General features: G+C 44.7%; 1 protein-coding gene across 1 annotated transcript in view; it reads right to left on the bottom strand.

The window, feature by feature from the left end:
- Nucleotides 1-25,711, bottom strand: part of PDE11A (phosphodiesterase 11A) — a 219,634-nt gene extending 193,923 nt beyond the window's left edge. Inside the window, exon 1 of the mRNA XM_048484470.1 lies at nucleotides 24,929-25,711. Coding sequence (XP_048340427.1) covers nucleotides 24,929-25,711 — 783 coding nt within the window. The remainder of the gene's footprint in view (nucleotides 1-24,928) is intronic.
- Nucleotides 25,712-26,350: the final 639 nt, after the last annotated feature.

Genomic DNA, 26,350 nt, shown 5'->3' with positions numbered 1-26,350 from the left:
CCTCTGTCAGAGCCCAAGTCTCCACAGCGCATGAAACGGGTGCCCAGTGCTTTGTAAAATTATGCTTGCTAAATAGTTTCTCGTCTTCCTTCACAACACAAGTAATGAAGTGGATTACAACTCAATTAACAGAGTAGGTTTCTCGTGGTCACCAGAGAAATACCACAAGCATGAGCCCAAAGACGCAGTTTACCTTGTTATCTAAATAACTACCCTTCTACTATGCCTGGATTAATAACTAGAAGTTAATAATGTCATACTGTTATTATAAAATGGATTATGTCATATCGAACAAGCAGGTAAGAACAGATATGCAAGCAGGGGTTAACTGCAAAGACGACAGATCAGGAAAGAAAAGCCAAACTGACTTGGTTTATCGATTCACTTCAGGCAGGAATCATGAAAGAAGTCAGTCTCGAGGAAAGAACAGAATTCAAACAGTGTGTGGTCTCTATTAGACAAGAGAACAGCCAGTACATGCAGTACATGCCAGACATAAGGTCAGCCTTATCACTAGGGAAGTTTCCAGATGTCTGTCCAAGCCACGAGCACCAGAGCACCTGCCACACCTTTCCTAGTGCCCACCGAGTGTTTTTAAGAAGTGGTCAGGTCAGGCTTTTGGCCAGTAACACTTCTGATTGACTACTGGAGATTTGATTGGCCATGCTGACTTTTAAAACGTTGCTTGGATAGCAAACTGCCACCACGGCACATTGATCTGCACTGTGTTACTGTGGTTAAGCTATGGAAATCATTTTGTGGCTGGCTCCATCTCCTGCAGCAGCCATCTTGTAGCAGCCATTTTGTAGCTGCATCCACCTCGCTGTGTCGGAATCCCAAATGTGCCCGCAGGCTCAAAAAGGTTGGGGACCCCTGATCGAAGCTCTTTTGATCAAGCGCTATATTGTGAAGAAACAGCAGCACCAGGATTCTGTGGACCCCCATGAAAGACCCTTTCAGTGGGTTTTGTTAGGGTTCGATCCAGTAATCTGCTCATGCAAGAATCACAGATCTGCTTTCCCTTTTCCTTCCAGCAGTCTTTTCCAGCTGTCGGAAGGTTGATTCTGTCAGACTCTCGAACGTGGAAATAACAGAGACCATAGGAAAGTCCTAAAGCAGTTCATTTCTTGCAACACAAAGAGTAACAATAGAAAGCAGGATCTGAGCTAGAGAGCTCAGATCCAGGACCTATATCCTTCAAACCCCTCCGCCCCCCCGCCCGTTTCACCCACACCAAATGTCCCTTACAGTTTCTACAACATTTGCACTACAGAGCTTCAAAGAACCTGGGAACCGTTCACACCTTCTTGCAGATGAGCTGGAGCCAGGAGGTTGCCAGGAAGGGAAGAGGGAAACAGGAAAGCATTTACAGGAAAACATTTGCAATTCCCACACAGCAAGACATCCAGGAACTGACAGGCATGGTCCTGACAGATTCTTGGTGGCTGCAAGACACTTCTGAGATAACAGTCTCATGGGTCATTGAACTGCACTGTGGAAGGAAGGGGGAGAACTCAATCCTTCCTGCCTACTCTGTCAGTAGAGATCAGCTTACAGAAGAGGCAGGAAGGGTGTCTCCTCCCCATCCATCTTCCTCTGTGGTGGTCCAGGCTGCAGTCTTAGGGGGTCAGGTGACAGCGTCTGAGCTAGCCAGGAGTGGGAGAGAGAAAGAGCCAAGAACAATCCTAGGCGTTGGGAAAAACAAGAAGCAGAGTCAGGAGTTGTCAAGTTGAAGTGGTGAGTACCAAAGCAATGTGCTGAGAGTTTGTTACACAAAGTCGTAGTCAGAATGGTCCAGTCCAGAGGTCAGAGTTCGCAGGAGTCAGTAAGGTAGGTGTTAGAGAAGCAGCAGTCAAGCCCATACTGCCTGCCTCCCAGAACTCTCTTCTAGGACTTCTCTCAAAACTAATCCTCACCCCGATTCTCTGTTCTATTGCTCCAGCAAGAGTCTTTGACAAAGCCAATGAGTGTCGGCATCTCCCCCCAGCAACACTGTCTGCATAGATCAGCTGGCTCACGTGACCCTAGTGGACTAATCGCCCTGCCATTCTCTCCTGTAACGAGCCTCAAAGTGGCTTACACATCCCTTCACTTCCTCTCCCCACAACAGACACTTTGTGAGGTAGGTGGGGCTGAGAGAGTTCTGAACAAACAGTGATTAGCCCAAGGTCACCCAGCAAGAATGTAGGAGTGGGGAAACAAATCTGGTCCACCAGACAAGAGTCCGCCACTCACGTGACAGTGGGGAATCAAACCTGGTTCTCCAGATTAGAGTCCACCACTCTCAACCACAACACTACACTGGCTCTCAAACCCCAAACAACTTAAGAACCACACAGTCCCAAGCAAAAAAAAAAAATTAGCCCCATCCCTGCCTTCTCCAGCAGTTCCATATTTTAACTCTCTACTACCGCCTGTACCATGGTACATTCATGTTGCCACCTACTTCTCTTCTCCAAACCATGATTTCAAAATGAAGAAATATGACCTCTCAGTTGAACTACTGTGACTTCCATCAATGTATATTTATATTTTATGGCTTTTGGTACAGTGTACTGAACTAAAGCCAGAACGAATGCTGGAAGAGCTCACCTTAGCTTTTTCCTCGAGTGCAGTTTTGAAGGCTCATCAATGATGGATTCAAATCAGAGTTCTTTTCGGTATCCACACATTATAAATTAAATTTATACCTCACTGTACCATGTAGACTCTTTTTGCTCCATTTTCACCCAAACTATATTTGGAATATAATACTATTTGGCATATAATACTAATACACACACACATATACACATACACACATATACACACACACATACTAGCGGGGCCCGGCCACGCGTTGCTGTGGCAACTGTCCTTCTCATCACAGTCTGCAACCCACACAGATGTCCATGCAGGTCCAATGATCCCCAGCATAGCCTCTTGGGGTGGTCAAATGGAATCCCTCTTTCCATTTTCAATTCACATAGTTATATGGCGGTGTCTTTTTTTTTAGTATAAGGTAACCCTTTCCATTCCACAACAGAACTGTCCAGAGTGCGAATCCCGCTGTCCATGAGGCTGGTTGACATGCACAGTCCTGGCTTGGGTAAGGCAGAACTGGGACAAGGAGGCTATCCCAGTCAGGCAGAAGAGGCAGGGTGGTGAGGCGCTCGGATTGAGGCCACCTCCCTGGGTTCTTAAAAGGCCATGTACAAAAGAAGCGGAGCCAGTAGTGTTGCCTTGTCTACTTTCAATCCAGTTCTTTGATGAATGCAGTTGATTAACTATGGTTTCCCTTCTCTGTTTATCTCAGTACCAATGACATATGCTGGGAAACAACCCAAGGCTTAAATTAAGGAAAATATGAATTTTTGGCTTATAATACAGAATGGGAAACAGTAGCACTATCCACAGAGAAAAATAATAACAGCAGTTCCCATCTTCAGGAGCCCCGTGGCACAGAGTGGTAAGCTGCAGAACTGCAGTCCAAACTCTGTTCATGACCTGAGTTCAATCCCGAGGGAAGACATTTTCAGGTAGCCGGCTCAAGGTTGATTCAGCCTTCCATCCTTCCAAGATTGGTAAAATGATACCCAACTTGGTGGGGGTAAAATCTGGGAAGGCAATGGCACATCGTCAGCCCAGTAATAATCAGGATGTGATGTCACCCCATGGGTCAGTAATAACCCAGTACTTGTACCAGGAACTACCTTTACCTTTTTACCCTTTAGTTCCCAAGAGGCATACAGGCTAGCTCAGGGGTAGGGAACCTGTGGCTCTCCAGATGTTCAGGAACTACAATTCCCATCAGCCTCTGTCAGCATGGCCAGTTGGCCATGCTGGTAGGGGCTGATGGGAATTGTAGTTCCTGAACATCTGGAGAGCCGCAGGTTCCCTACCCCTGGGCTAGTTGCCATTCAGCAAGTTGGTCTACTCAAAACTCCAGAAAGCATTCTGCTGGAAAAAGAGACCCTCTCTCACACCTTAAGAACATAAGAAAGAGCCTACTAGATCAGGCCAGAGTCCATCTAGTCCAGGACTCTGCTACTCACAGGTGCCTTTGGGAGCTCACATGCAGGATGTGAAAGCAATGGCTGCTGCTGCTATTGCTTCCGAGCCCCTGGTCTGCTAAGGAATTTGCAATCTCAGATCAAGGAGGATCAAGATTGGTAGCCATAGATCGACTTCTCCTCCATAAATCTGTCCAAGCCCCTTTTAAAGCTATCCAGGTGAGTGGCCATCACCACCTCCTGTGGCAGCGTATTCTCTTTTACCTTATTCCTCTTTTTCCCTTTTCAGAAACACAAAAGAATGCTTCTATTTCCAGCCACAGACACTAAAAGAAATAGACAACAAGGAAAGCTCAGACCATAGCCAGCCTCTAATATGACAGAGGAACATTACTACACCTAGATGGAATCTATGAATATGAAAACAAAATCCCACTCTTGAAAAAGGTAACAAGGTTTGAAATTATCAGAAATCATTATAATGTGCAGAAAGCATGTTATTACTGCATTTTAAGGGCCCCTTCAGCAGTCTAGTATTATGGTTTTACCAGCCATCAGGAAGGAAAAAAACAAAGATATGAAATTTTAAAAGGCAGGAACTGTCCATGCAGTTTGCTATTTCCTAATAAGATTATAGTAGTAACATGGGATTTTAAACAATTAAAACTATATTTTAAATGGCCTGCTGAAATTATCAGGGCATGCATCAGATTCCAAACAGACTGACTATATAACTGCAGCTTCATGAGCCCACATGGATACACAGATTTGCTCCCAAGCCTTCCCAATAAAGAAATGCCCAATAAGTACTGTTAAATACCTGCACTTGACCAACAGACCAACACAATAAAGGAGAGGGGAAAACTATACTGTGTTTCTCCGAAAATAAGACAGTGTCTTATATTAATTTTTGCTCCCAAAGACGTGCTATGTCTTATTTTCAGGGGATGTCTTATTTTTCCGCTTCAAAGTTGCATGCTCTGGTGTTCTGTTCGACGGTCATACTTCCAAACAAAAACTTTGCTACGTCTTACTTTTGGGGGATGCTTTATATTTAGCACTTCAGCAAAACCTCTACTACATCTTATTTTCAGGGGATGTCTTATTTTCGGAGAAACAAGGTAGAATTCTTTACATAAAGGAGACTGAATTGTATAGATGGACAGATCAACAGGTATAAGTGCTAGTCACATGAGCTTGTGGCAGGGTTGCCAACTTCCAGGTAGGGCCAGGAGATCTTCCAGAATTACAACTGATCTCCAGACTACAAATATCATTTTCAATGGCTGCTTTGGACAGTGGAATCTATTGAAGTATACCTTGTTGAGGTCCCTCCTCCTCCAACATCTTGCCCTCCCCAAGCTCAAATTTCCAGGAATTTCCCAACCAAGAACTGGCAACCCTAGCTTGAGAACTGAAAGGCAGTTCTTGATTTTGTTCCTTAGAACTAAAATTAAAGTGTGGGCTGGCATACATGGGACAGACCCAGAGGCGTAGCTAGGAAAAATGTAGCCCGGTGCAAAATCTGAGTTTTGCTGCCCTCCCATGTTCATCTCTGTTTTTTGTATTTTTTAGTGTTTTTTCCAGTTTTCGGCTTGTAGGGGGCACAGTTTTTAGGCTAGCAGCATCTAAATTTCGGGGTATCTTTAGGAGACTATCTTGATGATACCACCCAGGTTTGGTGAAGTTTGGTTCAGGGGGTCCAAAGTTATGGACTCTCAAATGTGTAGCCCCCATCTATTAGCTCCCATTGGAAAGGGTGGGAGTCCATAACTTTGGACCCCCTGAACCAAACCTCACCTAACTTGGGTGGTATCATCAGGAGAGTCCCCTGAAAACTCCCTGAAATTTTGGTGCTGCTAGCCAAAAAACCGCACCTCCTGCAAGCCAAAAACAGAAAAACACTAAAAAATACAAAAAACAAACCTGAATTTTTTGCTGCCCCCCAGGTGCACACCCGGTGCAACGCGCACCCTTGGCCCCCTTGTAGCTACGCCTCTGGACAGACCCATACACTATGTTTAAACATCCTATGGCTTGTGAGAAGCAGGCTCTGCTGATAACGTTGGTTTCTGCACAGCACAATAATAACGTGTACAACACATTATTAACGAACCCGATTTCCTCTGTTTTTCCTTCGCACTGGAGATTTCACCCCACCAGGAAGCAACTGCAAACAATCTGGGTTGCTGTGACTCCTTTGATCTCTCCAAAAAGAGAAATAGCAACTTTTGTAAAACCCAGATGGAGGGAAATATAAAGGGCTGAACCTCTTTTGGGAAGAGCCCTGTGCGAAGTTCTTCCCCAAAATGGGATAAATAGCTTCTTTGGCCTGTTATATTGGGCTGTGTGAAAATCACCAATGAGAAATTAACCCAGACATAAGGAAAGCAATATTTCTGCAGCATGTGTGTGTACATGGGGAATACAGCCAAGAGCAAATATATAAACTACATTAAAGAATAACACAATATGTGATCAAGGATGAACATGTAGAATATGTATCATTAAATACTTTTTGGGGTACCTTATCCTCCAGTTGCGTAGTGGTTAAGAGCAGGTGCATTCTTATCTGGAGGAACCTGCTTGATTCCCTGCCACTTGAGCTGTGGAGGCTTATCTGGGGAATTCAGATTAGCCTGTGCACTCCCACACATGCCAGCTGGGTGACCTTGGGCTAGTCACAGCTTTTCAAAGCTCTCTCAGTCCCACCCACCTCACAGGATGTTTGTTGTGAGCGAGGAAGGGCAAGGAGATTGTAAGCCCCTTTGAGTTTCCTACAGGAGACAAAGGGGTGATATAAATCCAAACTCCTCCTCCTCTTCCTCTTCATAATCTGGGACCTCTACTTCGTCCTTTTTCTGTTTTTCTCAATTCCTTTCTTTACAAACATAAGCAGAACAATTAAGTGTGTGTCTTTTATGTAAAGTTTTAATTGAAGGTTTTTTTCCAAGCTAGTCCCTGATGTTCATGACACCTGGTTTCCAAACCACTTAACGCTTTAGCTTAAAGAGCACTTGGGTACCGCTGGAAAAGATCCAGTACTGCCAGCTATTATCTGCTTATTAAGAGCCGCTGGAAGCATCTCTTCTTATCTTCCTCACTGCCAACTGCCTCCTAGGACCGGCTTTTAACAGCTCTTTCGTACTGGAAGAGCCACAGCACTTAGCCTGCGAATAAGTATTCATTACCTTGTACAATAGACTTCCTGTCTGCCCATGACTTTCTTATATGCAGATGGCCTCATCGTCAGAGGGCATCCAATTAAAAGGGTTATAATCAGCTGAATCTATCCAATGGTTATATGTTAAAACAAGAGCTCAGCAGGTAAAGATGTTAAACTGAATTTTCCATGACTATACACTAATTGTTCAAACAACACACTTAACCACCATTCACTCCTTTATGAGGCCGAACTTTAGTTCCCAGTCAACATATACAACGGAGTGATTGGGCTGAATCATGACATGAGAGTGTGGAATGTACCACTTCAGGCTGCCAATGGAAGGTGCCATTTTGAATGCTTCCCAATATTAAAAACCATCTGCAAAGAAAAAAAACTCAGCCAGGGAAAGGCTTTAGCAAAATTAACTCTCTGCCAGGATCACTCCCCGAAAGCTCTGTGTTGCCCATTATCCGAACCAATTCCCAAACCATAAACTTAGACAGGCACTCTCCAAGAGCAAGATGCAATTCCTTTCCATCATCATTTCTTCAAGGTCGGTTTCTAAACATCCTTTGGCATGATCGACGTTGCTCTTTCTGCCTTTCCTATACTGATTCCCTTGAACACATCTTGCTCTCCTGCCCGAAGCATAACAACGGTAGGCCTGATTTCTCTGCCTTAACTTCGGTTGGGTTCTCGGATCTTTCTACCAATGCAAAGATGATTCTTCTACTCAGCAATCCTGGAATAATGGAAATCGTAGCCAAGGTTTTGCTGCACACTTTGAACTAGGTTCCCTTGGCTTGTGTTCACACAATTTTCACTGTTCTCTAGGATTTACTCTTTTCTTTTTCCTTTTTGTCCCTATACCAGGGGTCTGCAACCTGCGGTTCTGGAGCCGCATGAGGCTCTTTCAGCCTTATACTGTGGCTCCACGTGGCCTGGAAGTCAGAGGGTAGCATGGGCGTGTCCCTCCAGCCCTCCAGAGCAGCGCTGGAAGGAAAGGTGAGTGGAGGGGCTGAACTGGAGGCAGCTCCATGCGGAGCCACCTCTCCGGCTCGGTAGATCTTCGGGGCCATGGAAAATGGGTCCAAATGGCTCTTTGGGTGTTAAAGGTTGCCAACCCCTGCCCTATACTGTATAAGCCTAATAAAGGTCTCTGAATCTGAACTCTGCCATGGCAGTTCTCAGCTTACAAGAAGATCATTTTATAAGGAAGTGTTCAAATATGTGATCTCCCATATGTAGCCTGAAGAATTACAATCCACTTGGTTGCTTCAGACATTTTCTTCATTGCTCTGTTCCCTGTTCATTTTGCTGCATGTGTAAACCAATGGCTTTTCAATATCATCACCCTGGACAGTCACTATGACAAAATAAAAAATGGCCCAAGTGTGTTTTGCCTAGTTTTAAAACGGCTGAATATACAAGTTACTAACCAGTGACCAGAGGCGTACCGGGGAAAAATGGCACCCAGAGACATCCACCATGCCCCCCGAGCTTATAAAAGCAAAGGTCCCAGCATGGAGCCTTCCAGTTGCTTCTGTCCTCCCCAGAGTGGAGGGCAGAAGGGACTGCCGGCTCAGAGCTGGCAGCCAGGAGGGGGAAGGGCTTGGGGGAGGGAGCAGCCAGGAGGGGGGCAAGGTTTGGAGGGGTCCTCTGGCTTCCTTGGCCCCGCCCATGTTGATGATGACATGGGCGGGGCCAAGGACGCCAGAAGACGACTTGCCATCATCCTGGTCATGTGGGGGGGGCGTTTTTGCACCCCCAAGTGACCAGATCAGTGGTGCCCGGGGACAGAGAATACCCCCTGTCCCTAGGCAAATACACCACTGCCAGTGACATTTAATTAGGCAATTTTATAATTCAGCACAGCTGTCAGGCGGATGCTAGACACTAGCCAATCAGTAACGATCGTCTTGTTTTCTGCAGCCAAGATGACCATGTGGAATACAGTTTCACTCTGAAGTGCTACTGGCTAAAATGCTATTGCAAATAAAGTAACTGGCAGAAGACAAAGGGCACAGTCCCAGATTAGACTGTAATCATATTCCACTTTTACTGTACGCAGATGACGCTGTTCCATTATCCCATTCCCAAATTGGTCTTATTTGACTGTGGAACAGATTTATTTTCGTACTGTGAGTCTAATACATTAGAAGTAAATTATGATAAATCAAAAATCTTAGTATTTGCTAAGAAAAGTATGCTTGGATAACAAAAGTATGCTTCGATAATAAAAGGTCACCAAACTGAACAGGTTAAACACTTCAGATATCTAGGGATGTTTAGTCATAACCTTTCTTGGTCAACCCAACAGAAATATGACCTCACTTTGGCTAACACTAATATCAAAGCAATTATATGATTTTATTATTCTAGGGGAAATCAATTTATTTTACTGGTTTTGAGGTTTTCAGTGCCAAGATTGAAGCATGGCTGCTCTATGGTGCTCCTACATGGATCAAGTAAATCAATCATTCCCTGAGGGCAATCCATTCAAAAATTTTACATAAAATCGTAGGGGTACCAAACTGTGTGCCATATATGGTCCTTTGTCTGGAAACAGGTCAATGGCCACTTGAGACAATTGCTTGGCTTTGAACAATTAGATATTGGCTTCAAATTCATTGTCAACTAGATTCTCTCACTGGTTTATTTGATGTTAACAGAGTCACAACATTCAAGATGGATCACCTTTATATTAGACAAACTAGGCAATTTGGGGTTTACTTTGGACTCATTTAATATGTCACCATATCAGGAAACATATGATTGTATGAATAAGAGACTATTTACATTAGAATTTCAAAAGTTACTCATTGCTGCAAATAGAACCTGCTCTCCCTTGTGTTTTTTGATATTATTCCAACAGGGTTGTATATCCACATGTTTAAATATTTTAATGGACCCTGAACAGAGAAGGGCATATTCCACTGCCTGACTGAATATTCTATCTTCAGCCATGCTTTATGGCAGATTTAAAGGAGTCTCCATGATTGAAAGACATTGCTAAATCTGGTGGAATCGGTAATACATCTAATGCTACATTGTCCTAGGTTTCAATGAAGCAAGGACAAAATACCTATCTTTTCTGTTATCAGAGCACCAAGAAGAGATGGAACAGACAGATTCACAGAAAATCATATATCTGTTAAATAGCAATATCTGTTAAATTGCAAGTCAGTGTGAGGTTGTGGCTAATTTTTTAATTGAAACAATCAGGGTCAGTTAGTGACCACTGTATTTATATATGTTTGAATATTTTTGGTATGAACTAATGTTATTTGTATCGGAACTCTGTGGTTGACAGTGGACCTGTATTGCCTGTTTATAGGGGGTTTTTATATGCCAATAAAGGCTTATATTCAAGACTGGGCTAGATGTCATGCTCTTGGAAAAAGTAGCAAAATTTCTTTTACAAATGACAGAACTTTCTAAGTAATGTATACTGCTATAAACAGTCTTCCTGTCTGCGCTTTGAATGTACTCTTGATTTGTATTTCAAAAATGTCTGGCAGCGCTCTAGAACCTATTTTTAAATGCCAAATAAAGGTTGTGGTTGTGGTTGACTGGGCTAGCCCAGGCCATGTAGATCAGGACAAATTAATTCTAGAAGTAGCACAAATGAATGCTAGTAACATGTCTGAAGATCTTTTCTCTTCAGCACTCAGGGCCAAACATCACACCTAATATTCAAACTTGTACAAGAGTAGCTTGATATCACCACTCACACAACCCGTTTTTGTTAAAGGAATTTGGGAGGTGCAACGCGCAACTGATTCAGCAGCTCTTACTCCACAGGGTTTCAAACACAAATATTTTAGACTGCATGGATGGAAAAGCCACAATGCAGTGCAAGCCCAACCTTGTTTGGGGAAAGGCAATGTAGACATCTAACAACAACAATAACCATCTACGCATTGATTAAAAATATCCATCTACCGATTACAGCAAGCCACACTGCTTGGATCTGCAAATATACTACGCTGATACGTTAAGACATTTTTAGGTTCTTGGGAAGAACCCAATGCGTATGAAAGACAATACTGACTGAAGATCTGGCAACTGTGATTTCATAAAATCATCATCAACGTCTCTGTATGATAGTGGCAGACTTTCTCCTGGAAATTACTAAACGCCAGTAGATTTCCTTCGACCTAACATTTATTTCCTGTATTGTATATGCTTTTTAATCCATTTTTTATTATTGTTGTACTGTTGTCTATGCCAATAAAGGCTTGCTAAAAGAAGGCAAGGTTCCCAAAGAAAATGCCCTGATCCAGGTAGGGATTTTAGAGCACATGCATAGGGATGAAAATTGTACATCCAAATGGGCTGCTGCAAATGCTGGATCCTCTGCTTACAAGGGAGAGTTGAATTATCCCCTTCCTTCTCCTTCCAAATTGTTGATCAGCACGATTCCATCTTCTTTTTCAGGGCTCTGCATGCATACTATTGGATTAAAACCAGAGTACATGGCTTGCAGGCAGCCTTGAACTCCACCGTCTGTCTGTTTCCAAATGAGAACACCTTGGTTATTTGGAATGAAGGTTCTATCATGGCATGAAAAATTACCTTCCTGCAATTCTAGCCATCACTCGAGACCAACATATGCCAGGGTTACAATACTCTTACTAAGTCAACATTTTCTACACTGTTTTCCTTCAGTGGAATTTCAAGTCGTTTGCACGCCACCAGGATACAATCCAATTCACAGTGAATCAACAGTAAAACTCTGATCAGATTCTAAGGGAAAGCAGATGGTTGAAAAAAGCAATGACAAATGTATCCTATGCTGTCCATTTTTCTGTGGAACGCCAATACTTTTCTCTAAAAGCATGCTTACATTCTGACAATGTACCATTCCTTCCCCCTTATTTGAGATCTTTATATCAGCTCACTTGAAGCAATGCTTTACAAAGACCAAAAGTCCACAGACAAGTCCGCAAAAGAGGACAGGCAATACCTTTTATTAAAACCGACCAAAATGACACAACACACTGTGCAAGTTCCTCAATTTTCCAGAACTCTGCATCACGCTAGATAATAAAAAGCAAAGGAACCATAACCTGGGGGTCATGGTCTTGAGCCCTTTCTCTCCCTCTGCGCCTTGTGTACGAAGCAAGATGTTTTCAAGCGGTTAGCGAGTATCCAGCTACCCCCAGGGAATGGATACCATCCAGCTGATAACATCATAACTTGTAAGTTTATCAAAGGTTTCTGACATTTCAAATGGAACTCACAGTTCCCTCAAAAGGCTGACATCGAAAAAGAAACGTAGCAGTCCTGGTACAAACAATGATAAGCTTCCAGTTTCACCACGACTGTTCTGTCAGACATTAACAAAACCTAGTCTCAATATGATCCTTTTTCCACCACACCCAAGACCCATCCAGACTGGCGGCACTTTTCACATTCACAACTGAGTCATCACCTGCATTCACCATTAGCCGTCAAAAAAAATCACCACAACGGATATTAATTTTTAAATGGTGTATTGTGAACATTAACAATTACCTGAAAAGAAACATCTGTGGCTTGTGTTTACTCAATACCCTGAGGATCTTTCCAAGGTTCTTTTATTCTTTATATACAATTAAAGTAAGCGTGTTTGTTTATATTACATTCTGCTTATACTTATATTTTGTAGCCTATGCTCATGCACAATCTGCAGGCTCACAAGAAATCATGCCAAGTTTACCTTGACATTTTCAAATGAAGCTCAATATAGGGGAGGAGCAGTGGTTCAATGGTACAAACATGCTTTAGATGAAGAATGTCCTATGATCCATTCCTAGCATTTCTAGTTAAAGGATATCAGCAACAGGCACCGAGAAAAGACTTCTCTCTGTCTGGGAACTGCTTGCAGCAACAAAATATATAGTAGCCTATGGTGATGGAAAGCACCCTCGAGTCTCAGCCAACGTGTGGTGACCCCATAGGGTTTTCAAGGTAAGAGCCTCTGAGGGCCAAACGGATAAAAAGCCAAACCCTCAAGTTACAGCCAACGTGTGGTGACCCCATAGGGTTTTCAAGGTAAGAGCCTCTGAGGGCCAAACGGATAAAAAGCCAAACCCTCAAGTCACAGCCAACGTGTGGTGACCCCATAGAGTTTTCAAGGTAAGAGCCTCTGAGGGCCAAACGGATAAAAAGCCAAACCCTCAAGTCATAGCCAACGTGTGGTGACCCCATAGGGTTTTCAAGGTAAGAGCCTCTGAGGGCCAAACGGATAAAAAGCCAAACCCTCAAGTTACAGCCAATGTGTGGTGACCCCATAGGGCTTTCAAGGTAAGAGGCTCTGATAGCCAAACGGATAAAAAGTCAAACAATTGTAACTAATATCTGTGAGTGTCTATAGAATATCATAAAACAAGATTTCAGATGTGTACTCTGTGGTCCTTTATAAGAAAGAGGAAGAGGAGTTTGGATTTATACCCCACCTTTCTCTCCTGTAAGGACTTCAAGGTGACCTACAAGCTCCTTTCCTTCCTCTCCCCACAACAGACACCAATGAGGTAGGTGGGGCTGAGAGAGTTCCGAAGAACTGTGACTAGCCCAAGATCACCCAGCAGGAATGTAGGAGTGCAGAAACACTTCTGGTTCACCAGATAAGCCTCAGCCACTCAGGTGGAGGAGCGGGGAATCAAACCCAGTTCTCCAGATTAGAATCCACCTACTCTTTACAACTGCACCACACTGGCTACACCACACAAGTGACATTGATGCATGGTTTTGAAAAATAAGAACTTAGATGCATAAAATATCGGCTGCAGAGTGAGCAACAAATGCTTTATTCCCCACTCTTTGTCCACTTTTGCTTTCCCATTTTACCATGATTACACAGAAAAGTAGAATCCAATTGTTTATACTCCTATAATGAAGTTTGCTGTCATGCAGCAGCCTACGTTAATTCGATATCAATTCTTCACTTATGCAATTCTGGCTGTTGTCCTTCTCACTTATGCCTCACGCAGCTTTATGCTTCTGCACCATCATGTGCTTCGGATAGCCTTGAGCCTAACACTGTCCATCACAATGATTGATGGACGCTATCAACGATCTGGGAAAAACAAAATAACGCTGTGGTAGAAATCCACTCTTGACCCTCACGTGGAAGACGGTGGGCAACTCTTTTTTTGAGGAAATGCAGATGAGATGAAAATGAAGTGAAAAGAAAATCTGGGACTGCTTCCATCAGTTCCCTGGGACGGATGTGAATGAATACAATTCTAAGAGCATATAGGCTAAAATGCAAGGTCCTCTGCCCTCTTTCTCTGTCAATCGTTCTGAGGGGTTCACTACATTATAAGCAGCAACGGGGGCTGTCTGACTAGCATGTATTTATTTGCTTATTTATTTGGAAAATCTACATGCCGCCTCTCGGGGTCTGCTCAAGGCAGCTTACAACTAAAGCAATAAAATGCAACTGATAAAAACAAAGCTAATTACAGAAGCTGACACTCTTAAAATGAGCCAATGCCACATTCTCCTGTGCATGTGAGTGTGTGCCCACATTGGACAGTCAGCAGGAGGAGGAGGAGGAGGAGAGTAGTTTGGATTTACACCCCACCTTTCTCCTCTATAATGAGACTCGAGGCGGTGTACAAGCTCCTTTCCCTTCCTCTCCCCACAACAGACACTTGGTGAGGCAGGTGGGGCTGAGAGAGTTCCAAAGAACTGTGACTAGCTCAAGGTCACCCAGCAGGAATGTAGGAGTGTGGAAACACCTCTGGTTCACCAGATAAGCCTCCACCACTCAGGTGGAGGAGTGGGGAATCAAACCCAGTTCTCCAGATTAGACTCCACCTGCTCTTAACCACTACACCATGCTGGCTCTCAGAGGGAGCCAGAGGGAAATCAGGTAAATGGAGTTTACCAGAGAGTACGCTCACTGCATTCAGGCACAGCCAAGCCCAAGGCAGGGTTTATATAGGAAGTCCTAGCTAATGAAGCTGGAATCCTGCAAGAGCTCAATCCTCCTCAAAACCAGGTGCCTCCATCTTGCAGAGCCTTCTGCCATGCCTTGCAGCAATGCGAGCACTTCTCCTTTGACTCTGCAGATGAAGCCTCTGCCTTTGCCTCCTTTTGTGCCACTGGCTCATTATTCGGCTCTTCTGAGATTCCTGAAGGCTCTCCCAGCTGCATGGCGTCAGGCTCTGCCTGAGCTTGCAAGGAAGGGCTCTGCTGCCTGCATTACCTCACGAGGAGCCAGCTCTGAATGCACCTGGTCTCCAAGCTCTACATCAGAGCCCTCAGTGCCCAGGGGCTGGCTCATGACAATATGTCTTGCTCTTGTACTTTCTTTTACTGGAGTGTTTTTAACAGAAAGGTTCAGCTCTGGAACATGTAAAGGTACAGCTGAAAGAAACTTTACTTTCAGCAAAAAGTCTTTCCTCACCAAAAGACAAACCTTTTGAGGCATGGAACTGCGTAATCGAGAAGCTCGGGGACTCCAAGTTGTTTGATCTCAGCAACTTCGTACTGCTGCTCTTTCTTAATTCCTCTGATATCCCACTTTTCTAGCATAAAAAGGTAAATCAGGCTTAAACCTCAGAATTATATTTTGGAGAAGAAGAGAGGGGAAAAGTTGCGGAAGGAGTTCACAGGAGAGAAATGTAATAACTCCCAAGAATGTAAATATTTCCTTGAGAAAGTGAATCCTTGGTTACTTTCAAAGTCCATTTATATTTGTTCTCCATATAGCTTCGAAACGCAGGTGACTGTTACTCACTGGAACCTGATGAATCTTTAGCATGTAATAAGGTCTTTAATCTTAGTTGAGATGAGAGAGGCACAAGGCTGGATGGTCCTCCAGCTCTAGCTCCCAGTCAGTGACCTTGCTACACAAGTCTGAGGAGTTGGAATCTAAAGACTGTCTTGCAAGAGATAAATGTGCTACAGAATCGGTTTGATAAATATTTCATCTTGCCCCAGGTCTTAGTCATGAGTCTTTCTCAGCCCATCTGTTCTCTCTGTCTCCTGGTACAAATGCCTCAGAGGAGGAGAATTTTCCCGCTGAGCCTATCCAAAAATCAAGAAACAAATCAGTTTATGTAGTATGTTGCTTCCCCCCCCCCCCAATGTAATTGTGAACTGTATAGCAATAACCAGCCATGCGCCACAGCTTTGCTCTTTATCAACTAAACAACTGACTTGGATAACAAGTCACTAAATCCATGAACCATTCTTATATATTTATAAATTCAAACACTCGGTATGCTGTGTGAGGACAAAATATTTTGCCTAGCGTATGCTTCCATATCCTTGCCAGAAGAGAAAAATGTACCAAAGATCGATTGAGACAATTAAACTTATCTTCAAATAAAAACTAGAACTTCACTCAGACACAGAGAATATTTCTTTCCAAGCAAATAAACCGTGGCTGAACAAATAAACCATATATATTTACAAATTGGTCCGTTTTTCTGCTCCTCACTTAGGTGTGTCTCTTTATTGTACCTCAGACCCATAGGACCACAAAGCTCCAAGAACCAATGATATAATTCCAGTTCCCTGTGGTTGGTTTCACTTATCTTCTACATTATCTACCAATTGCTACCCATCTATCAATGCTAAGAGAGACATCTGTACACAATAGAAAAACTACTAACTAGAACACTCGCAACCGGCTCTGCCATCCCAAGTCCAACTCTGATTGTCCACATCTGCTTGCTAGTCCAGCTGTTCATTTTCAAGACCCAGAAATAAGGTGAAAAAGTCAAGAAAAAGTCTGAAGCCCCTCCATTAAAACCCACATACTAGTCACTGCTGACACTATGTTGTTAAGGCATTTATTTACCATGATCTGACACAAGCACACTTAAATTCACACTAATTAAAAGTTCACAGTTCCCACATGTGGACGAGGAAAAAAGAAATTACATGGTTAAAACTGGTGGCTGCAATCACAAATCCAGTTACTGAAATCCTATGGAAAGAATGTCCTATCCTCATCTGGAGGGTGATGATGAGTAATTTACTAGCTTAGACTTGCAGTTCTCAATGTTTTTGAAGTGTACCCACTTCTAGATATACTCTACTTTTGGGGGCACATTTGCAAAGTAACTATAATACTTTCCTCTGACCAAAACATTAACATATCACCCTAGCAATAATGATTATAGCAGCACATGCAACAATAGCGTTGGGTTGGAAAGAAAAGAAAAAATGGACCATCCAGAAATGGCTGGAATATATTTGGGAACAAGTGACACTGGGTATTTTCGATATAATATCAAAAATGAACTGTGGGAAGAGAAACAGAGCAAAATTTTGAAGATATGGATAATATACGTGGACTGGATGAATGAATGAAGACGGAGTCAATGAAGAAATATGGGAGAAGAGGCAACAAAGAACGAACTTACTGCTGTTTGGTTAAAACAAAACTGTAACGAAGATATTATAGGGGGAGGTAGCAAAAGGGGGAAAATGTATTGTTTGAAAATGTAAGACAAAGTATACAAATATGTGATGGAAAATTCAAGCTATACAATAAAAAAATATTAAAATAACATATCATCCTAGCTAAAATTGGACACACAGACAGACAGACATGTACATATATATATAAAAACCTGATGCTGAATATATTGATAAAAATTATAAAAGGACTTTATATATGTGTGTGCGTCCAGTTTTAGCTAAGGTGAGACACACACACAAATATAAAGTCATTTAATAATTTTTATCAATATATTCAGCAACAGGTTTATTTCACGCCATTCCACGCATTATCCAGAGGTTGCCTGAATGATGCCAAACAACTTTCCAAGAGGTACACACACAAGTACACAGAAATTAAGATGCTTTATAACAAATCAAACTCTTGGTCTGTCTAGGTCAGTACTATCTACTGAGACTGGCAGAAGCTCTCCTAAGTCTCAGACTGATGGCTTTCATATCACCTACAACCTGATCCTTTTTAACTGGAGATGCCAGGGATTGAATCTGGGACCCTTTGCATGCCAAGTAGACGATCTTCCACTGAGCCATGTCGCTCACAGATTCTATCCGCTCCTAACTTTGCAATTCAACGGCACTATCAGGTCCCGTCCCAGTTTGAGAACCATCAGTTTAGACTACTTGTATGCACTTTACACAAACACAGGCACAGCAGGGGCGTAACGGCCACAGAGAAATGTGGGGTCACGTGTCCCCCGAGCACAGGTCAATAAGTCATGTGGGGGCACCAAATCACCCCCACACGTCCCTCATTTCCCCCCAGCCAAAGGCCCGCCGGGCACCCCTCAGCCCGACCCCGCCAGGGTGCTCCTTCAGCCAGTGGGGCTGGGCCGAGGGGCAGCCTACTGCAGGCCCAGCTAAGGTAAGTGGGTCCAGGGGGGCGGGTGCCCAGAACAGGTATTGCCCCAGGCACCATTTTCTCCCAGTACACCTCTGAGGCACATCGTTTGTCAAAATCATTACCCAAACCCAAGTTCCTGTTCTCAGACTAACTAAACTGATACTGTTATTGATACACACTTATATCTTCTATATTATGACTTTCCCCATCGCTATTTCGATATATCATGGGTCAGAATAAGTAATTAAAGAGGAATTTGGGGTGAGTTTTGTGGAAACCGCAGACAACACAAAAAATTTAGAAACGCAGAAATGCATAAATAATTTTTGCATAGTATTGTATATTATCAACTTATTTTATCTTTTAATACCATAAATACACATAATTTCATTTTTAAAAGTTAAAAGAAAAGAAAAAAGACTTCTTCTCTGGTACAAAAGGAAGGCCAAAACATTTCACGTGGATTTCCAGATTGCAGGGGGCACTGCACCCCTAACCCCAGTGTTGTGGAAGGGATAACTATATATTAATAAAAGAACTGTAAGACATTCTGGCCTCTGAAACCTGAAAAGAAGGAAATATGAGGATGTCTAAGCTGGTACCAGCATGATTAATGGAGCACAATCAAAGAAGCTATTAAAAGCAGAAAGGTTTCCTTTAAAAAAGTGAAAGTCTTGACCAAACTGAGGAGAACTAATAGAAACCCAAACTCTGGCAAATTAGCTGGATGAACAGGAAGTGACCAAGTTTGAGAATTTTACCAGATTATTCTGGATGGCAAAGACTTAAGCAGCTATTGCAACAAGATCTTTGCAAACTAGGTGAATGGGTTAATAACCGTCCAGCAAGATTCACTGAAAATAAGCATACAGCAGTGGATGATAGAGCCCCCCGCCCCCCAAATTCCACATTTTGCACAAATACTGATGCCAGTGGAGTAGTTACATCAGCCTATCACAAACACAAAAGCAATTTTGTGATGCCATTTGTACACCCACCTTCTTTCTAACAAATTTGTTACTGGTGGAGTCTGAACAGTCAGTGGCTGTCTGCCTATCACATTTTTATTCCATCCTTCATCCCAGGAGCTCAGAGTAACGTTTGTAGCTCTCCCGCTTACTATTTTATCCATCCAACCATGTGAGGTAGGTTAGCGTGTGGATCAAATTCATGATAGAGTGAGGATTTAAACTCACTTCATATCCTAACCATAACATCATGTCCTTTCCGCTACGAAAAAGAGCTTGCAGGTATGGTATGTAATAAAATATCAACTCAACATGAAGATGCAATGAAAAGGGCAAGGATGAGACTGCTGATTATTAAAACAGGCATGAAGAATGCTTTTATATAAATTCATGCTGCAGTTACATTTGGAATAGTGTGCACAGTACTCAACCCATCTGAAAAAAAGAATATCACAAAGTAGGAGAGAGGGTAAAAGGAAATGCAGAAAATGGCAGGCGTTGGAACACCTTGGCAGGAGTTTCGTTTTCATTCAGCTTGTATCAAAAATTAGAACTAGACCCATTCAAAGAGGATAGCTCTACCAAAGGCTACGACCTTCAGATTCTAGTTGCTGGGTAGCAGTGAGAGATTATTGCTTTTCACACTTTTTTGGCAGTCCACCTAGAATTACCTGGCTAGCTATTGTCGGAGGGCTTCGAATTTTTTTTGAAAATGCACTCCTGCAGAACTGTCCTGCGATCTACCAAGTGGTTCTTGAATGCTTGTGAGTTGAAGGAGAAATTCTTCTAAAATACTGTGGGCCTTTACCTATTATTAGGATAGGGATCAATGCTTCCTTTTATCATTTCTCTTTACAACATTCCTAATCCAGAACTCAAATTTCAGCTTAGCCAATATGTAAGTAATATTACAGTTCTCTCATAGGTCCCTTCCGCACATGCAGAACAATGCACTTTCAATGCACTTTGCAGCTATGTGGAATAGCAAAATCCACCTGCAAACGGTTGTGAAAGTGGACTGAAAGTGCATTATTCTGCATGTGCGGAAGGGGCCTTGGTAAGACAAAAAAATAACCTATATATTTTGGAGCTTCTTTAGATGCTTTTAAAAATCTGGACCTCAGTGACCTACAATTTTTCACCCTGCTTTTTCCTCTACCTTAAGGAGTCTCAAAGCGGCTTACGATCAGAATCCCTTCCTCTCCCCACAAAAGGCACCTTGTGATGTAGATGGATGAAAGAGTTGTTAGAGAACTATGACTAGCCCAAGGTCACTCAGCAGGCAGACTGTGGAGGAATGGGGAATCTAGTTCTGCTTGTCTGTAACTGCAGCGGGAATAAAACTCACACACTTTATTGAGCGAGCCATCCCCAAAGCCATCCACTTTGCACTGTCCTGTGAAAATGTGTTTAAAATAAAGCAGTATGGCGATACCATCAATGAAATCTGCCCAGCTACATGAAAAAAAGAGCATATCCTTTCGCTCCAGTTGATAAATTCAGAGTAGCTATTACCACCTGGTTCTTAACAGTCACCAGCGGCTTCTTCTTGCGTCATGCTTTACGCTCTCAAGAAAAGATGCCTGACTACAAGATACAGACACAGATGTGGGTTTGGCAGCGTGCCTCTGTGTAGAGGTCACAAGTATAAGGAGTGATCAGGAAAGGATTGAAGCTCGCTTGTTGGTATTTTGAAGGGATGTTTTAGCCATTTTTACATACTCCCATCAAAGATGATGTATTACATCTTTTAGCTGTGGGTTTGGGTATCAGAACTAAAGCAATAAAACTCAAGTAATGCCCCTAATATTTATCCTAAGAGCATATTCACAAAATTTCTCTGTGTGTGGCAGGTGGCTTTTTTCCAAACTAAATTTGTCCGTAGTGAATGGGCAATTCAAATAATTCATAAGATGCTCAAACGATGCAGTGATGATACTGCTACAGATTTGTTTTGCATGGATGGATTGCAAAACGGAAAATGCGTGCTTCTAATGGATAGGGCTAGGATGAAAAAAAAACAATGCAATCGCCTGTTTCTCTTGATGCTATACAGTGCAATCCTAAGAACATTTCTGTGAGTTAGCTCCACTGAATATACCTATGTTTGATTCTGAGTAGACCTTTCCAGAATTGCTATCCTAAACAAAGCTATTCCCTTCTGATCCCATTCACATCAAAAGATTTAGAAGGATGTAATTCTTCTTTGGAAGGCACAGCAGATACATGATGCTGCTACTGAAGCATTTTTATTTCTTGGCACCTTTAGAAAAATCTGGTGGAAATTAAATGGTGCTGCTCAAACATTAGAAAATATCTGCTGAACCAAGACAATGAACGAATTCTCTGTTGCATATGTATCGCACCCTTACTCAGGCTCATTCCGCACATGCAGAATAATGCACTTTCAAACTGCTTTCAGTGCTCTTTGAAGCGGTGCGGAATGGCAAAATCCACTTGCAAACAGTTGTGAAAGTGGTTTGAAAACGCATTATCTTGCATGTGTGGAAGGGGCCTCAGAGGAGATGAACTTTCGGTTTTAGGCAAATCAGAATGTCTTGCTTAGGATCAGAGTTCTGAGCCGAGGTTTCCTACAATGAGACTCTGAAGTTTTCCACATATAGGAAACAAGTTATAGTAACCCAGGGGTAGGGAACCTGCGGCTCTCCAGATGTTCAGGAACTACAATTCCCATCAGCCCCTACCAGCATGGCCAATTGGCCATGCTGACAGAGGCTGATGGGAATTGTAGTTCCTGAACATCTGGAGAGCCGCAGGTTCCCTACCCCTGTACTAACCGATGGGGGAAATGCCTGGTTTCCTATAAAATGAGGTAACAAGGAGCTACCCATTTACCATGCAATCCTAAAATCATTTTCCGGGGAGTAAATCCAATGAACTGTAATAAATACTTACCATTTGCCACCTGTAGTTATGTGGGAAGTGTCCACCTAGCCTCCAATAACATGCTTAAAGATCAACAGTATCACGTCCCTGAGGCCAGCGATCAGATCAGAATACACAAGACAACCACTTGAGTAGTAAGTTTTAAACTTTTAAAATATATACTTTTTTGCTTCTTCTCTCCTTGTTAACATTCAGCTGTTGGAAGAGTTCTAGAAAACACCAAAGCTCACACAAGGCCCTGTGTAATGCTGCCTGCCCTTTATCAGTGGCATTAAATGTTCCTTACATGAGGCTCTCTGTCACCCCAGCCCTCCAAGGTATGTACTAAAAGAAACAAATCCATCCTTTCATGTCTCTTTAGCCATTCTGATCACGTACTGCTTCAAGAAACCCTTTACGGGCAGGTTTTGGAACAAATAAAACTCAAAAAGGTCTTATTCCCCCCCAAGCCACTGAAAGCAATGGATCTTGAATGCTTCTTCCACTCCAACCACTACTTTTATGTATGTGCAAGTTATTTACTTTTTCAAACCAATTGGATTTATACTTGAAAATTAGGTTTTGTAATTGTTATGTGACTTTTGTCAGAGGCATGTAAGCCACCTAGGGGTTGGGGTGGGGGTGGGGCTAAAAAAAATCCAGCCCTACACTGTTTGCAAGCTTCAAGCTGTTCCATCATTTCTAGTTGTCTTTATAATCTGCTTCAAAGCCAAGACTATTTTATGAACAGTATTTTAGGCTACTAAATGTTGCTTCTGCATGGTTGTTGTTTAATGTCTTGGTGTGTTTTTATGGTTCACCCCATTCAGTTGCATCTGAACTGTTTAGCAATTCAATCTGGTGTAAACAAATCGGCCACACTACAGCTGATCTTTTCTATCCACAAGGATCCCTGTTCTGTTTTGAACACAGCAAGGGGTATATTCTCCAGCTTTGGTCTGTGCAATTGGAAACCCCAGATTTCAGAGGGTATGTGGCTCACAAGCCCCAAAGATGGAAAAATACACACTGTCCTCTTACAGGGTCTGTCAATCAGAGAAGGGCAGGGAGTTGTTCCTGTGGGCTGTAGAGGAGAGGACTTGCAATAATGGGTTTAAATTATGGGCAGAAAGGTTCCGACTTGATATTAAGAAAAAAAATTACAGAAAGAGTTGTGCAACAGTGGAATCAGCTGCCTAGGATGGTGGTGAGCTTCCCGTCACTGGCAGTCTTCAAGCAGTGGTTGGACAAATACTTGTCAGGGATGTTCTAAGCCAGTGGTTCCCAACTTGGGGTACAAAACAGAGTGTGTGGGGGTACGCGAAAAAAATTACATAACAGGTCTGCTAATGTGGGGGTACAATTTTAGGGGAACGGGTTCCCACAGGGTACCCAAGTGAAAAAGTCTGGCAATCACTGCTCTACACTGATCCTGCATTGAGCAGGGGGTTGGTTGGACTAGATGGTTTGATCGCCCCTTCCAACTGGATGACTCTATGAAACAAAAGGGCAACCTGCACATAACAGGAGGATTGTAGCTCTTGGATTACATACAGTGAGGTGTGTATTCTCCAGCTTTGGTCTGTGCAATTGAAAACTGCAGATTCTGGAGGGTATGTGGCACGCAAGCCCCAAAGATGGGGAAATACACACTGTCCTCTTGCAAGGTCTGTCAATCAGAGAAGGGCAGGCAGCCGTTCCTGTGGGCTGTAGAGGAGAGGACCTGCAATAATGGGCTTAAATTATGGAATGCTGAAAGGGTCAGGGTTGATGCTGTTTTTATGACTGTCGTGGTACCATTTTGACTGGCGACCCCACAGGTGGCTGGAGAAAGGGCCCACCTGTCCACCTTTCCTTTGTGTCCCCAATTTCAGAGTGCTTGGGGATGCATCTTGGATTGGGGCCTCTGTTAGTTGCTCTTTGCTGTTTGCTATTTCTCCTGACCTGCTTGAGACGTAGATAACAGCAAGCAACTCTGGCACTCTCTTCTACCAGATGGCTCAGTATCTCCCACCTGACTCCGGGGCGGGGGGGGGCATTGGCTTTCACAAACTTTTCCCGCTTTCTGCCCTGCGTGGGAAAGGGGCAGGGTGGGGGTTGGCTTCACTGGAATTACACTGGGTGGGGGGGGGGGATTGGGATTAATTCAGAACCGGCTTTTGCAAAGCCAGGCTTCAAGTGTCATGTTCAATAAACGCTTCTGATGGACGGAATCCAGAGCGGCCCATTCATCGCACGGAACCCTAGATCCTGACCAGTGGTGGGATCCAAAGATTTTAATAACAGGTTCCGATGGTGGTGGGATTCAAACAGTGGTGGCGCCGCACACACGCACCTCCAGTCCCTATTGGGCAGGCAGGTTGCTTTAGTAACCCCTTCTCGGCACTCAGAAAAAATTAGCAACCACTTCTAGAGAAGTGGTGAGAACTGGTTGGATCCCACCTCTGATCCTGACCCTTTGTGGGATTCATCAGGTTCGCACCCCTTCGGCAGAACCGACTGTTAAAATGGTGCTTGTAAACAACCAGTTGTTAAATTATTTGAATCCCGCCATCAGAACCGGTTGTTGAATTATCTGAACCCTGCCGCTGCCTTTGCCCCAGGCTACCTGGTAGGCGTCGGGGATGTTGACGGTCTCCCCGTGCTGGGCCACGTAGCCCAGGATGCCTTTGCCCCAGGGCACCTGCACCTCGTTGGAGTCGTCGGAGTTGCAGCAGGGCAGCAAGGGGGTGCCGGCGTGCACGTCGAAGACCTTGGAGACGAGGCTCTTCTTGCAGCCGCCGCCGTCGACCAGGAAGAGGGAGCCGCGGTCGGCGTCCACCATGAGGCAGACGAAGATGAGGATCTTGTAGCTGAGCGCGCCCAGGTCCAGGTCGTTGGAGATGTCCTTGACGAGCTCGAGGAAGAACTGCCGCTCGTTGTGCTCCCTGAGGCGGCGCTTGTGGGCCAGGCCCGTGGGCGGGCAGCGGGGCAGGCGGACGCGCGACTCCAGCAGGGCGCTTAGGAGGTGGCCCGTGGTGGGCGGCAGCGAGCTGGCCTTGCGCAACAGCGCCCTCCGGCGGGCGCTGCTCAGCGGCTCCTGCGCCCGCGCGTGCACCTGCTCGTCGTAGGTCAGGTTCACGTGGATCGCCTTGGAGCGCGCGAAGCTCTGGCGCAGCTCCTTCTGCGAGGCCCGCCGCTGCAGCCCCCCGACGGGCGGCGGCGGCTCCGGGGAGAAAGGGCAGCTGTTGCTGTTGCTGCTGCTGTCGCCGCTGCCATTGCTGTCTTGCATCTCCGCCGCCCCGACGGCCGCTTGGCCGTTCCTCCTCCTGCGCAGCCACTTCTCCACCAGCTCCGGGTGGCTGTCGAGGAAACTTTCCACCGCCGCCGAGTCCAAGGCGGGCGCCGACATGGCGCCTGGTCCCAACGCGGGAGCGCCACGGGCAGGCTTGGGGCGCCTCGTCGACGAGCCCAGAGGCTCCTCTGCAAACCCTGCACACGCAGATCGCACACAGCACACACGCCCCGTGCAGAGGAAGGCAGGAGGGAGGAAACCGGGGCCCGCAAGCTTTGCCCGGCGGCGACTAGAAGGCGTTCAGGCGCATCTCTCCTTCCACCGGGGGCCGCGAGGTCCGGCCGTCCCAAGAAGGGCCCAGGAGTGGCGGGCCACGTGGACGGCGAGCGGGGCAGCCCGGGACTTCCCGCCACCGCCAGGCGCCTCCTCGCCTCCCTCCCCGCCTCGCCACGTGCGCCGCTTTCTCGGATCCGAGTCCGGTCCTTCCCCGCCGCCCTCCCCAGGAAGGGACCCCCGGGCTGCTTCTTGCCTGTCCCGCCACTTCAAGGGAGGGGGGGGGGCGCCTTCGCCGCTATTGCTCCGGAGCACTTTGCCGGCTGCTGCTGCTGCTGCTGCTGCTTTCTGCTGGCGGCAGATTCTGCGTAACCGAACCGGGCGGACCTCCGAGGAGGCGGGGAGGGGAAGGAGGACGGGGGAGGCGAGCGGGGAGGGGGAGGAGCAGGAGGAGGCGCCGCCGGTATCCTCCTCCCTGGACGG

The sequence above is a fragment of the Sphaerodactylus townsendi genome, linkage group LG02 (assembly GCF_021028975.2).
Source record: "Sphaerodactylus townsendi isolate TG3544 linkage group LG02, MPM_Stown_v2.3, whole genome shotgun sequence".
Classification (NCBI taxonomy): Eukaryota; Metazoa; Chordata; class Lepidosauria; order Squamata; family Sphaerodactylidae; genus Sphaerodactylus; species Sphaerodactylus townsendi.
This window is presented reverse-complemented; position numbering and strand designations above follow the sequence as displayed.